This window comes from Pteronotus mesoamericanus, unplaced genomic scaffold (genome assembly GCF_021234165.1).
Source record: "Pteronotus mesoamericanus isolate MK-2021 breed Mesoamerican mustached bat unplaced genomic scaffold, CSHL_Meso_final contig_557, whole genome shotgun sequence".
NCBI classification, from domain to species: domain Eukaryota; kingdom Metazoa; phylum Chordata; class Mammalia; order Chiroptera; family Mormoopidae; genus Pteronotus; species Pteronotus mesoamericanus.
In genome coordinates, this window is record NW_026555200.1 from 4036179 (window position 1) to 4051031 (window position 14853).

Below are 14853 nucleotides of genomic sequence, written 5' to 3' on the forward strand. Positions count from 1 at the left end.
GGTCCCCCTTACCCCCCCTTTCCTCACTGCTTCAGGCCAAGCGAGGTGCGCTCCCCGAGACAGGACCCCGTCTCACAGCACACACGTGGGCCCTCGTTTTCAAACAGTAAGTAACATCTCACATTTACCAAGCACTTACTAAGTGCCATCTACTGCATTAAGCATTTCGTTACCTGATCCTTCCTTTAACCCTCAGAACACTCCTACAAAGCAAGCAGCATTAGAGTCTCCATTTTACAGAGGAGGAGACTGAGGTTCAGAGAGGCCCACTGACTTACCCTGGACCCCAGGCCTGCGGCTCCAGGCCCACTGCACTGCCCGCCCTGGTGGCACCGACCCCACGGATCCGGGAGGGTTCTCCTTCATGCTGCTTCCCCCCTCCCGCCAGACTCTACCAAGAAAAGCCAGGGGAAGTTTGTCAAAATTTGTTGGAAGTAGGAAGGAGGGGAGCTGGGTCTCCCTCTGGGCTGGGGTTTTCTGACCACTGCCCACCCCCGCTCCCCCCGCCAGCCCTGGAGGTAGGAAGGAGCACCCCCATCGGATCTGAGATCTGGAAAATTCTCAGAGCCCCCCTCTCCCCTTCTTTCCCAGCTAAGACCCAATCGGGCCCCAGACCCGGCTGGCCCAGAACAGCCCCTTTGCTGTCGGAGCTGGGTCCCTTGGTGTCTGGCGGGTGGGAGCGGGGCAAAGGGTCTCTGTTGAGTTTCCGAGGCTGTGCTGGGAACTTCTGAGAGCGGCGAGAAGCCAGCCGCCACAGCCACAAAGCGGACCTGAGAGTACTGGGGTCAGGGCTCCGCAGGGTGCCACGACAAGGGGGTGTCCCCAAAGGCCACCTAAGCCACCATCTGGCACCCAGTCACTGGGGCCCAACCTCATGCCACTCCCACCAGCGGTACGGTAAGGCTGGGGTTTCCGCCCGTGACTTCCTGCAGAGCCTCAGCCCGGCTCCGTCATGCTCCTGAGGTGCTGGGTGCCACGGCCCTGTGGAGACGGCTCTGCTCCCTGCCATGGCTCTTAGCAACAGCCCCCTCCCCAGCCAAGGAGCTGAGAGAGAGCAGCAAGCTGTTGTATCCATTTGCCTGATTCTGATACTCTATTTCCGGTTCCCCCTTTATCTCCCCAGGGACAGTGTCAGCAGGAAAGAGTGAATTCAGAGAGGGCAGGTATGACGACGGGGTAGGGTGGGGGACAGGAAGAGCTGATGACAACCGTGGTGTCTTATCACTTATCACTCTCTTCCTGGGGTCGGCCCACGAGCGGGCTCTTGCTCACATCTCTCCGGGAGTTACCACCGCGTGCAGATGATGAGCCCGCGGCAGAAGCTTAGACAGCGGGCTGAAGGCTGACGTCAGCAAGCAGCCAAACTGCGTGGGGGTCTGACCTGAGCCCCGATCCTTTGAAGCCATGCTCCCTGCCCCTCCAGGGGATCAGCCTTCTGACGCGGCTCCCCCGTGGGCCAGTGAGCTCAGGGCCAGCCTAGCACTTAGGGGGCACTGAATAGGAGTTTCATTGCATCAAAATGCTGTCAGTTCTCATCAGAACACTACATTCAAAAGGCACATGGGGGAACAGTTCTGGAAAATGCATTGTTTGGGGTTTTTTTCCTGGCCCTCACAGGGCCCACCTCCCTAAGGACAAGAAGTAAGAGCTGAGGCCACTCACCCCTCCAGGGAGGGTTGCCCCCCCAGGTGGCCATCGGGAGCTGCTTCCGTTCTTTGGGAAGCTGGGCGGGCCCCCGGCAGGCCAGCTGGTGTTCGCGGCTCCACACACTCTACCCCTCTGCACACAAGGCCCTGGGGCTCGCAGCTGATGAGGCTCAGAAGCTTCCAGGATAGAGATGTTGCTGCTGTCCCCTGTCACTCCCCAGCTCCCACCCCAGGAAGCCAAACCCCCATGTGATGTCCTGAAAACCAGTGACAGCCAGAGCAGCTACAGCTGGCTGGGGCCAAGTTCCTGGGAGAGACCCACGGCAGGTCCCAGGGCCACGTGGCCTCGCACTTCCCAAGGCCCTGGGTGCGTTTCCTGAACCATTCGTCCAACGTTGTCGCCTGTCATATGTTGTACTAGAATAGAGCTGAGGACAAGGGAGGCTCGGCTCCTCTCCCCAGGATCTGGCCATGGAGTGGAACAGGGGTAAGCAGAGTCAGGGCCTTGGACTCGGGGTGCTTTAGCTCCCCAGTCCGACCCCTAGGCCGTGGCGTCAGGGAAGGCCTGTGAGGAGTGGATGCGGAAGCAGAGGCCTGAGCAGGAGTTTGCGGGAGGCAGAGGGGCCGTGTGGGTGGGCCAGGGGGAGCCAGCAGGCTTAATGAGAACCAGAGGAAAGCTTCGGCAGGAGCCCCACCGTGGGACGCGCAGGTGAGGAGCAGGAGGGGGAGCAGAGGTCTGGCCCTGCCCTGGCTTCTCGAGCACCGAGTGCCCCCAACATGTTTCCGTGTTCACTTGTTTCATTCCACGTCCCAGCACTCGCATGGGGGCTCCGCGGGGACAGACCCCTGTTGTCACTGTTGTCTGGTTGACCACTGTGTCCAGAGAGCCTAGGACACCGCCTGGCACACAGTAGGCGCTTGTAACATACGTGGTGAGTGAGCGAATGAAAGAATGAATGAATGGATGCGTGGCCTGTGCTGGCCCGATTTCTATGCCATGACACAGGCAACAGAGATTCAGACCCTCTGTCCTTATTTCTAAGTGACAAGCACAAGGCACCTTTTTGGAAGTGGGCGATCCTGCTTTTCGCCTTTGGGATTTATGCTACATTCTAGGAGGGGACAAAAGAGAAAGAACACTATTAACCTGAAGGAGGGGAAACATGTAAGGTGTCCTAGCGTGTGTGCCCAACCACAAGGCTCCTTCGGTTCAGAGAAGTGAACGTGTCCCGCCCATCACCTTCCTGACGCAGGCGGGAAAGCAGGCTATGGAGAAGGCCGAAGCCTGAACGGTTTAGCCACTACGTTAGAGGAAGCAGGAAAAAAACATCGCTGCTGTCACGGAGCTTAAGTTCTTGCAGGGGGTGACGCTCAGCAGGGAGCCTCACAGTTCATAATTTGCTAACACGGAAGCGCCGAGACGGAGGAGTGCAGGCGGGTGGAAGGTGCGGTGGGGCAGGATGGATCAGGGCTCCCGGGGTTCAGAGAAGCCTCTGGGAAGGAGACACTTGGCTGAGATGAGGAAGGTGAGTAGGAGCTGCAGGGGATGATGGCGGGGCAGGAAGAAACCCCACAATCCCAAGTGAGAGGGAGGGGAGGGCCCAGGGAATCAGAAACCGCCCACAGGTACCGGAAAGAGCAATGGTGGCAGTTCAGGGACAGGCAGGACAGGCAGGTGCAGGCGGAACGAGGTATCGCTGGACGCTCGAAGCTCTGTCCAGGGGCCTCCCTGTCTGTGACCTTCATTCTTGGGGCCTCAAGTCTGAAAACGCTCACTCCCCAAGCTGACACGAACAGAGTGGCCCTGGAGAGGCGGCGCGGGCAGGCAGAGCCCGCAGCCTCTTTCCTGAGGCCTCCTGCAGCGCTTGCGGGCGGAGCAGCGGCGAAGCCCGGCGGAGGTGGCCGTGTCCCTGCTCCGGCCGACCGTTCCAGACGGCCCCAAGGCGGGGCCAGCAGGGGTGCTCAGCGCCCGGAATCCGTACACGAAAAGACCGGTTTTTAGGTTTAAGACCTTTTACATCTCAGTAACTCTAAGATGTGAATTCTTTCACATTTTATTTTTTTAATCTTTACCCGAGGACATATTCACTGATCTTAGAGAGGAAGAGAGAGATATCGATGTGAAAGAGAAACATTGATTGGTTGCCTCCTGTACGTGCCCCAACTGGGGATCGAACTTGCAACCTAGGTATATGCCCAGATCAGGTATGGGATCTGCAACCTTCTGGTGCACGGGACAACGTTCCAACCAACCGAGCCACCTGGCCAGGGCATCTCTCCCATTTTATCATCTCTGAAGTTAGCATTCCCTCTTAGCCCGTGTGCCAGAGTTCACAGCATTTTCCTGGTGGCCCCCAAGGTCAGAGTGAGCCTTTCAAGAGTTGGCATCACAGGTTTGATCAAACACACCCTGAGGCCTCAGGCTGTGGCTTCCTGCACATGGAACTGACTAAAAGCCAAAAGGCCAGAAACTAACTTCTCAGAACTGTCCTTCCAGAGAAAGCCACCGTGCCCTGGCGGTTTAATGGAGCCTGGACTTTCATGGGAAAGAAACACTTTTATCTTGTTCTGTATCAGCTGAACTTAAAAACTAACCTTAGCTCTAAGTCTTGTCATTTTTGTGTGACAGAAGGCTTCCAGATTCTTTCCGCCCTCTGACCAAAGACTTTCCAACAAAACCACTGACTCCCATAGGCTCTTCCACTTAAAATTACATGTGGGACAAGGCCCTATTCAAAAAGGAGCACAGGACTTCAATAGACGTCTCCAACGAAGGCACAGGAATAGCCTAGAAGCCTATGAAAAGATACTCATCGTTAACCATCAGGGAAGCACAAACCAGAACAACAATATGCCACCCACAGCAAGATGGCGATCATCCAGCCAGCAGAAAACGAGTGTTGGCGAGGGCGTGCACACCGGGGACCTGCTGGCACCGCCTGTGGGGATGTAAAACGGGCGGTCGCTGTAGAGCACAGCTGGCCCTACTGCTCTCATTCAAAACGCAGATAAGATGCCTTGGGAACTTATCTCTTCTACATCCATAAGCCTGTGGTAAAACTGGCTGCATTATACTCGGCTCACTTAAAGTTGCAGAACCCAACTCAGACATTGAGGACTTACGGAACAGTGGTTCCTCAAAAAATGAAACAGAATTACCCCGTGATCCAACAATCCCGCTTCTGGTTCTCTAACCAAGAGAACTGAAAGCAGGGGCTCCAACAGACGCGTGTCCCTGTGCTCACAAAGCACTATTCGCAACAGCCGGGAGGTGGCAGCAGCCCGAGTGTCCACCATGGATGGATGACAAAGTGTGGTAGAGCCGCACAATGAAATAGTTCCTATTCGGCCTTGGGAAGGAAGGAGATTCTGGCATATTACAACATAAATAAACCTTGGGGATGTTATGCTAAATGAAATAAGCCAGTCACACACAGACACACACTGTGCGACCGCACTCACATGAGGTCCCCAGAGTTGTCAAGTTCATAGACACCGAAAGTGGAGTGGTGGCTGCCAAGGGCGGGGGGGAGTGGGGAGCTCTTGTGTGCGGGGTGTGAAGTTCCAGTTTTGGCTTTTTAAGAGATTTTATTTATCTATTTTTAGAGAGGGGGAAGGAGAAAGAGCGGGAGAGAAATACGGATCAGTTTCCTCTCGCACAAGCCCCCAACGTGCAACCTGGCCCACAACCCAGGCACGTGCCCTGACTGGGAATCGAACCGGCAACCTTTCGGTTCACAGGCCGGTGCTCAACCCACTGAGCCACATCAGCCGGGGCTGAAGCCCCAGTTCAGCAGGACAAAACTAATTCTGGAGATGATGAGCGGCAATGACTGTACAACAATGTGCCTGTACTTGATGCCACTGAACTACATAGGTAAAAATGGTAAATTTTACACATTTAAATATACATTTTTAAAAACTCCATGTGGAAAAGACTTTGTTCCTTCAGGTGCTAAGAAACAAGCAGCAAACCATGACCTGCTGGTGAATCTCCCCACAGACATGTATAGTTTGGATCGTACAGGCATTTGAACTTGAAAGCCTTTGGAGGGGACATGTCTCACCAGGTGGCCCTGGGCCCCACCGCTCCCAGTCACCTTCCCTGCCTGGCTACTGAACCATCTGAGGTTGGGACCCCCAAGAGAATGAGAGCAGACGTTCCCCAAGAGTCTGTGGCACCTATTACTTTGTGAGCGGCCTCTGCTGCCTCCGGCCTGGGGCTCCGCGTGCACAGACCTGGTGAAGTCCAGCGGTACAGTGCTCCCCAAAAATCCCAGGAGCCCCTCCACGTCCCCACCCCACACTGTCAGGTGCAGCCCAGGTGACCAGCTCTGGCCAATGAACCGTAAGCAGGAGCGACCTGTTTGTTGTGAGATTAATGGGCTGAAGCAACAGGGGATGTCCCCCAAGTTGGAGCCTTCAGTGGCCCAGGTCCCCAAGAGACAATGTCAAAAGCAAAGACCCCATGTGACCCGCCCTATGTGATCCAGAACAGAAAGGTAGCGTGAGCAAGTCAGCAAGAAATAAGCCTTTATGTCGAACCACTGGGATTCACTGGGGGTTCACTTGCTGCTGTGGCGTAACCTCACTTATCCTGACTAACACACGTGCTGTGCACAATGGGAAGAGAAAGGATTTTGCAGCTTCACAAGCTCTGTGTAGGAACCACGGAGACCGCAGCCCTAGATCCACCCCTCTATGCTGAGAAACCTCAGAAAATGCCAGTAAGCTTTCTCTGGGCTTTAGTTCCCCCTTTTTATCTTAGAAAAACAAGAATTTATCTTTCAACCTGGGGAGGAGACAGGAAGACAAGTGCTGCTTCTTAATCCAGGAGGGAGACCTGGGCTCTGCCAACCTTACTCATCCGTAGCGTCTGGGAGCGGCCCAGAGGGGGAGGAGGAGCCACCTGGCCCCGGGACTTCCAGGGGGCTCCTGTACGAATGAACCCAGTATTAGGGAGCAAGAAGGGGAGTGCTCACTCACCCCGCACTGCCACTTCAGCCTCACCTACAGGGCACAGCCTGAGATGTCAAGCCCCTTGCTGACATGGCTTTTTAACACTGACCTTGACCTCACCTTGTTTTGAGAACCCCTACCTCCACCTGGGAGGCCTTCTACCCAGAGCTGAGAGCTGAACAAAAAGCCACGCCCAGGGTGCTGGATCCACCTGGCCCTGCGCAGGCTGTAGGAAGTGTCTCTCCCCAGGTGAGGGGATGTAAGGCCAAGGCCAGGGCGCCTCCTGGGCCCTGTGGCAGCAGCAGGACAGACCCAGCGCAGGTGGGAACGTGGAGTGCAGACAGCATTGAGCTTTATTTCCAAACGTGTCACAGAGTGCCCTTACCTCCCACCTGAGTCCCCCCTTCTGACCCTGGGACAGAGACCCACCTGCCCAGCCTGGGAGGGCGGGGCCCAGTCCACCTCCGGCTGAGGCCAGGCAGGGCTCCCCTCGTGGACCCCCCTGCCAGAGGGGAGAGGCTGGAGGTGACGGCCGGGGCACTGTCCTCCTCTACGTGGCCAGTTCTCAGGGCCTCAGCCAGGGGGCGCAGGGCTGGGGCACCTACGGTTCTGACCAGATCGGGGTGGGGGGTGGGACCCGCACTGACAGGGCCTGGATGGTGAATGAGGAGGTGTCAGAGAGGGCCACTTTGGGGGCAGGTCACCCCAGTCCCAGCCTCATTCACTTCCGATCTCAGGGTCAGGGTCCTTCTTTGGGGGGGACGGGGTAGCGAGCATGGAGTGCTGGAGCCTGGAAGGGTGCCTTGGGTCAGGGCCAGCAGAGGGGGCCGGGCCCCTGCAGGGAGACACCCCGACCCTGCCCCGGGACTCTGCCGTCCCCAGCACCTGTCCTCCCGGGGCACCCGGACCATACCGGGTGGGCAGGGCCTGCCATCAGCTTCCGGTGCTGGGCCTCGGAGGCGACACAGGACCAGAGGTCCAGGCTCTTGGGGGCCGAGCCTTTCTCGGACTTTGGAGGGAGAATATCCCAGCCCAGCAGACAGTGCTGTGGAGAGCGAGGAGTTCAGGCGCCTGGCGTGGGGCAGGGCTCTCTCCAAATAGCCACGGTGTCCCCTGCGGAGGGCAGGGGCCTGTGTCTGCCCACTGGGCCTCCCTTTCCTGACCCCGCTGACCCAGGCGCTGGCCCCGACCCGAGAGGGCGGGGGGAAGGCCACGGCCCCGATGGAGCGCTTCCTGTGTGCCTGTGTGCCGGCCTCTGCCCCATGCCCGGCAGGCATCATGACGTTCCCTGAACTGCTCCATCCCCCACACAAACCTGTGGACAGTATCTTGTGCCCATTTTAGAGACAAGCAAACTGACTTTCCTTGGCACCCTTTCTCTTCCCCCTAGGCCCAGCTCCCCCAATCTCAACTGGGAGTGACTGGGGTCCCCACTGACCCCCGTCCTACCCCGGAGACACAAAGGGCATTAGGAGAGACGCTATGAAAGCATAAGGACCTGGGTTCAAATCCCAGCTCTTCCACTGGGCTGACCTTGGGCAAGCCACCTCCCTGCTGCCCCAGTGTCCTCCTCTGTAAAGTGGGATGGCCACGGAGCCTGCGCTCTCAGCTGCGGTGGGGCCCTAGAAAATGCCCCTAAGGACTGCACAAGCAGCACACAAGAGCTCGACAAACTGGGCCCATTTACACCAACGTGTGGGCAGACACTTCTCCTGGACCCCGGGGCGTGGGAGGGGTGCCCCACCTCCCCAGGGAACAAGCAGAGCGCAGGCGACGGAGACATCCTGGCCTGAACTCCGGAGAGTCCAGCACTCGTCCTCCTTGAGCTCAGCCTCGCTGTGAGGCCTTGGCACCGCCCTGAGCCTCTCTCAGCCTCAGGCTGCATCAGGGGCCCTGGGCCAGACAGGGGCAGCCCCACCCCCACCCCCCAGGCCCCACGTGGCTGCTCACCCGGGGCAGGGCCAGCGTGTCGGAGGCGTCGAAGCTCTTCCGCCGGTGGATGCGGTACCGGTGCGGGGGGTCCAGGATGGACAGCGGGATGCTTACCCTGAGCAGGGGTGGCTGTGGGGGCGTGGCCACCACCCCGAGCCCATCCTTCCCTCCCTCAAACGGGTAGGCCCCAGGCTGACCCCCTCGTCAGCTCCCGCTGCCCCCAAGGCTGCCCCCAGGTGTCCTGCCTGCTGTGGCCACTCACCTGACCTGCGCTGGCTCTGCCAGGGTCTCAGGGCCCCGCTGGTCCCGCGGTGTCCTGCACAGACGGCAGGGGGTGCCGGGGTCCGAAGGCACCGGGAACAGGCGCCGGTTGACACGGTAACAGTACACACCTGGGAGGCCCATGAGAAGCAGCAGCACCCCCTCAGCCCAGGTCCTTTGCCACCCCCAAGCACAAGGGCCTGCCGACCCCTCCAATCTCCCCGCCACCACACTCACAGGCACATGCACATGCGCACACATGGCATGCACACAAACTTGTGCTCACACACAGAACACACACTTCTCAAGCATGACACATGTGCACACACCTACACACCAGCTGGCACTTTCGTATGTGGAACTGCCATGTGTGCAAACATGAAACATGGTTTCAGGCACATTCATGCACATATGCATGTGCCTGTTATTTGTAATAACACATGCACAGGGCACACATACATGTGCATTCACACAAACACCCCTTACACACACATGTGCATGCACACCTACAGCAAAAACTTGTGGGCTCACGTGCCTAAGCCAGGACCCCTCACAGGCCACATGGGTACAGAGGGTGGGTGTGGGAGGGGGGCACATGGGAAGCGAGGCCACTGAGGAGAAAACGGAGGCTGCTGGGGAGCGGGAGGCAGGGCGACACAGGCGGACCCTGCCCCCACCTCCCCCCAGGGCCCGCCCGCCCTGCCTGTCCAGAGGCGCCTGCCCTCCCCGGGTCCCCAGCACCCAGCTGCCTCCCCAGGCCCCGCAACCTCGGCAGGGGTTTGCACTCACATTCATGGTCCTCCTCGGCGCCAGCACCCTCCTGGGGGCCTAGGAGCTGGGGTCTGTAGAACGAGAGCCGTAAGCCGGCCGGCAACAGAGCCCCGGGGCGGCCTGCCCATGGCTCGCCAGCCCTTACTCACGCGGGGTCACGGTGAAAGCACTCCTCCTTGTTGGCCTCCCGGAACTCCTGCAGCTGCAAGAAGAAGTCCTCGGGCTTGCGGCTGATGGGCGAGCTGGTGTCCAGAGACCCTGAAGCGGGCAAAGCACGGGGAGCTGCCCTGTGGCCACAGGCCGAGGCTACGAGGACGCTCTGGGCTGGCTCGCCTGTCCACCTGCTTGGCCCTCACCAGACCCCGAAGACCTGGGAAGGACCCTCTGCTCACAGTGACTGCTGGTTCCATCTCAGGGTCCATCTACCCTGACGCATGTCCAACTGTCCAGGCAAAAAATATTTACAGAGCCCTCACTAAGGGCCAGGCCACGTTTCACGTGATGAGGAAAGAGCAGGGAACTAGACAAGCCCCCGCCCTCATGAGGCTTACGTGCTAATGTGGTGGCAACAAACTAATCACCAAAGGAACACGTGATACAACACTGAATGGTTGACGCCTTCCGGGAAGTAAAAGGAAGCAGAACCAGGGAGCCCAGCTTGATAGCACAAGGGTGCCAGGGAGGCCTCTCTGAGGGGGTGACCCCTGAGCGGAGACCTGAAAGGAGGGAGGCAGGCATGTGGACACCTCAGGCAGAATGCAGAGCAAGTGCAAAGGCCCCGGGGCAGAAGTATATTTGAGGAACAGCCAAGAGGTAAAAGCAGCTGGAGGGGAGTGAGGGATGAGAGGGGAGGAGATGAGACTGGGAAGCCAGTGGGGGCTTGGGGACAAGGAGTAACGCAGCCAGATCAGCCACGTATTTTTATAGTGTTTCCCTATGGCTGCTGTAAGGTGAGGGGAAACAGGGGTTCCAGTTAGGAGGTGACTGTCAGATCGGTATCCTGGGAAAGGAGTAGTCGGACGCTAGAATATGGGGAAGGCAGGGTTACAAGGATGTGCTCATGGACTGGAAAAGCCATATGTAAAAAGGAGAGATGGAAATCAAGGTAGATCCCAAGGTTATGGCTTGACCAATTATTAGGTACTTAGAATCGTCATTTACAGAGACAAGAAAGACCACAGGTGGGGAGAAAATCAAGACCTTGATTTTGGACGTGAAAGCAATCTAAGGCACCTACGGTGCCATATCGAGAAGATGGCCAGATATACAAGTCTGGAGTTCAGAGGAGCGGGGTGGGCCAGAGATCCCAATAGGGAAGTCCAGACGAGCACTCGCTGAGTACTGTGTCTGTGCCTGTCACCGTGCCGGGGGCTGACAGAGGAGACATGGCACAGAAGGTGCTCACCAAGAAGGGCGGGCCAGTCAGACACACTGCAGCAGCGCCGGCGGGGGGCTCAGGCAGGTGTGTAGGCCAGCTGGGGCTCCCACCCCTACACCCAGGCAAGGCATGTGCATGGGGCGGGTCGCACCTGCAATCCAGTCATAGCCCAGGTAGGGCCTGAGGCGCCAGCTCTTCTCAGGCACTGGAGACTCCTTGCTGAAGGTCACTCTTGGCTGATGAGGTGAGGAGGGAAGGATTAGGCCAGTGGGCCCAGCCCAAATGAGGCCCCAGCTTGGAGGGAGGGAAGGGCTATGTCTTAGCTTATATACTGACATGGGCTGCAGGGCTCAGCTGAGGGCTTGAGAGCTGAAAGATAAAACTTTTGGCCCCCACCCACCCCTCTCTGCGTGACTCTGAATAAGCGCAGCCTCTGAACTTTGGTCTTCCCGCCTGTATAATGCAGCTCATCGCCTCCTTCCCAAAGTGCGGCCTGAGAAACTAACAACTGCCGCTTACCCAGCACTCAGGCTGAGCTGGACACGCCCCACGGTATCTCCCGATAGCCTCTCACCTTGCGAGGGAGGCTGCCCCATGAGTGTGCTTGTCGGACAGGGGAACTAAGGTTCAAGGAAGCGCCCATCAACGGATGCTCCACTCTCCCATGTTACCGTGGGCAGCTTGCTTTGTTGATCTGGGATGGACCTCGGGGCCTGAGCCTCCAGCTCTGCTGAATGTCCTGGGTCATCCGAGTCTGAGGTAGCCCCCAATGGTGCCGAGCAGCGCTTCAGGGACTCCTGATGCTGGCACTTGGCAAGTGGCAGAGAGATCACTCCCGAGCTGGCCCCGCCAGGAGAAGACATATCACAGGGGTCACGTTGGCTGGCATCCCACGGGCAGGAGGCTCTCGGGCCCACTGAGGATCTCTCTTGGGACGATGGCATCTCTGAAACGTAGCTGCTGCTGGAGTCCAGGCTTGCCTGGAACAGAGAGGCCAGGTCACCCAGCCGGCATACGCTAGGCATGAAGGCCTGGGTACTCGTGCCTGCTCCAGCCTCTGCATCCCTTCCCTCGCTGGACCTCAGTGTTCTCATCAGCAATAAATGGGCACACTGTGCAAAGTGACCCCGGAGGTCTGGATCCTGGCTGGGGGGTTAGCTGCCCCCCTCGTCCCCAGGAGCTCCTGAGGTGGACACCCACCTGTGCGGCCGCCTTGGCCACCGACCGCTGCATGGCATCCTGGCCAACCCACAGCTGCCTCAGGAGCTCCAGGTTGAGCTGCCGCAGCTGCGCCAGGTCCTTGGTCTCCACCTTCCCAGGCAAGATGTCCGCTTCCCACAGCAGATGTTGCCGACTCCTGGGCCGTCGAGTGCCCCCAGACCCACCTCTGATACCTGAAGTCACGACAGCATGATGCAGGGCTCAGGAGGCTGCCCTGTGGAGCCAGAGGCCTGGGTCCCAATCCCCCAGACTCTGATACTCGCTAACTGTGCAGCCTCAACAAGTTATTTAACCTCTTCTTGCCTTAGCTTCCTCATCTGCCGCACAGAGATGATAACAGTATACATCTCATAAGGCTATCGTAAAGATTAAATGAGCGAATGTGTGTTAAATCTCAGTACAGTTCCTGACACACAGGAAGCATGCAATATGCGCCTATTTTACTAACCTGGCCAGAGAGTGTGTCCTTATGTGCCGAAAGAGAACGATTCCCCTTTAACAAGCTGAACTATGGAACTAGACCAGTTTAACTTACAGAAAACAATTAGGGCAGTTCTGCAAACTACAAACGTAAAGCATTGTAACTTGTGAGTCCAATGCAAACCAGGCTTCTGAAGGGACTCTCTCCCCTCTCCTGCCCACCCTTCCTGCTGCCCTTTCTTTTTACAAATAAAGAAACCAAAGTTCAGAGAAGTGAAGCAACTTGCTTCATCCAAGTCACACAGCCAGTAAGTGGCAAAACCAGGATTTGAATCCAAATCTAACTCCAGGGTCCATGGTCAAACCAGCCTTTCCCTGGGACGGCGCCTCCTCCTGTTTTCAGGCTTTGCCCACCCCCCACCAGCCTGGGGATCCAGGCTCAGGGATGCACAGAGGCCTCTGGAAGCAGTTTCTGCAGGCTGGGGGACAGGCCCCCCACTCCCCTCAGACCCCAAGCCCAGACTCCCCTGACCAGAAAGCCTCCCTCAACACTCACTCTCCCACCCTGGCTGCTGTGGCTCAGCGGACTGAGTGCTGGCCTGCGAACAGAACGGACGCTGGCCCGATTCCCAGTCAGGGCACATGCCTGGGTTGCGGGCCAGGTCCCCAGTTGGGGGCGTGCCAGAAGCAACTGATTGATGTATCTCTCGCACATTGATCTTTTTCTCCCTCTCTTTCTCTCTTCCTCTCTTTCTCTCTTCCTTCTCCTCTAAGAAGTAAACACAATCTAAAAAAACAAAAACAAAAACAAAAACACTCTCCCATTTGAACCCCGAGTCCAGTCTGCCATGCACTCTGGGAAACATTGCCCTCCCACCCACGCTCCTCACCTGGGGACCACCCACACCGGGGGTGGGGGGCTCCTCAGCGTCTGGCTGCAGGGGCTAAGGCGGAGAGGAGCCAGACGTCCACTGGACACCCCACCCCTCAGGCACGCCTGTGGGAAAGGAGGGACAGAGGAGAAGCAACTACAGACGACTCTGTAGGGGACTCTAGTCTGCAAGCGGAACTAAGAGCCAGATCCGCCCTCCTGCGATCGGAGACTCGGGGCCCTACCAAGGGTCTCCGTTTCTGCACGGGGTTAAAGGGAACGGCTGCACGGCCCTCCTCCGGCTCCGGCCCCGCTCTGGAAAGCTAAAAGCCTCGCAAATGCAACGGGAAGGCAACGTGCAAAAAAGAGGCTGGGGCAGCAAAAGCACCAGACGCAGTGCCGGCGGACGCTGGGGCGGGACCCCAGGAAAGGGAGACCCGTCCACTTGGCACCAAGAGTAAGAGCCATCTTTCCCATTGCGGCCCCCGAACCCTCCGCGGGGACACACGCGGGGACACACGCGGGGACACACGCGGGGTCTCCTGCCGAGCACCCCCCCATCCCCACCCCCACCCCCACCCCCAGCCCTGCCACTCTAGCACTCACAGCACCGAAGCCTGCAACCTCTCCGCGGCCGCCGCTGGTACAGCCAAGACTTCCGTCCTGTCCACACTACGTGACGCCACGGGGGGCGGGGCCCGAACCCGCTGCCCTGATTGGTCAGGTGAAGACAGTCGCTGGTGAGCGTTTCTCTGCGTTCAGAAGCGGCAGTTTCAACAAAGAGGCGGGACTGAGAGAGTTATTCACCAACTGATTGGTCAACTCCCGAGATCAATTATTTTTCGGAAAGAGGCGGGCCCTGATTGGTCTGGACGGGGCCAGGAGGTTACGCTGTTTGGGGGAGGCAGTTTAGGAGCCTGGACCTGACAGTGCTTCTAAGCAGTGGGATCCCGCGGTGGGATAACCTGGGTGAGCGGGGTAGGCGGCGGCTGGGATTCCCAATTCTTTCATACTCTCTTTCAAGTACTTATTGTAACTACTTTGTGCCAAGAGACACTGTATTAGGCACCGGGAGACAGGTTAAAATTAAGAGGAGCCCATACCTTGCGGAGCGAGAAAGGCAGGGTAAAATGTGAATACAGTTTGTAAAGCATGAGTAAATTTATATGGAGTGCCTGCTATGGGCCAGGTATCTTCCATGTGTCAGTGCATGGCAGCCTCGTAAATGTGCTTTAAGGTGTGATTTATTGTCCCACTTTACAGACAAAACAAAAAACGAGGCCAGGAGAGCAGTGACTTGCCCAGGACATTTTTAAATAAATTAATATAATTCCCAAATTAACAAAGAGAGCCATCAGATGGCTTTCTCAACAGATGCAGAAAAAAGCCGCGAA

General features: G+C 57.7%; 1 protein-coding gene across 1 annotated transcript; it reads right to left on the reverse strand.

The window, feature by feature from the left end:
• Nucleotides 1–7170: 7170 nt before the first annotated feature.
• On the reverse strand, nucleotides 7171–14113 carry MIIP (migration and invasion inhibitory protein). Its single transcript, XM_054579667.1, is given in 10 exon segments — nucleotides 7171–7257; nucleotides 7519–7650; nucleotides 8556–8652; nucleotides 8800–8929; nucleotides 9588–9640; nucleotides 9719–9827; nucleotides 11099–11183; nucleotides 11619–11927; nucleotides 12148–12341; nucleotides 14066–14113. Coding segments are annotated over 9 exon segments (1035 nt in total). The 5' UTR covers nucleotides 12181–12341; nucleotides 14066–14113.
• Nucleotides 14114–14853: the final 740 nt, after the last annotated feature.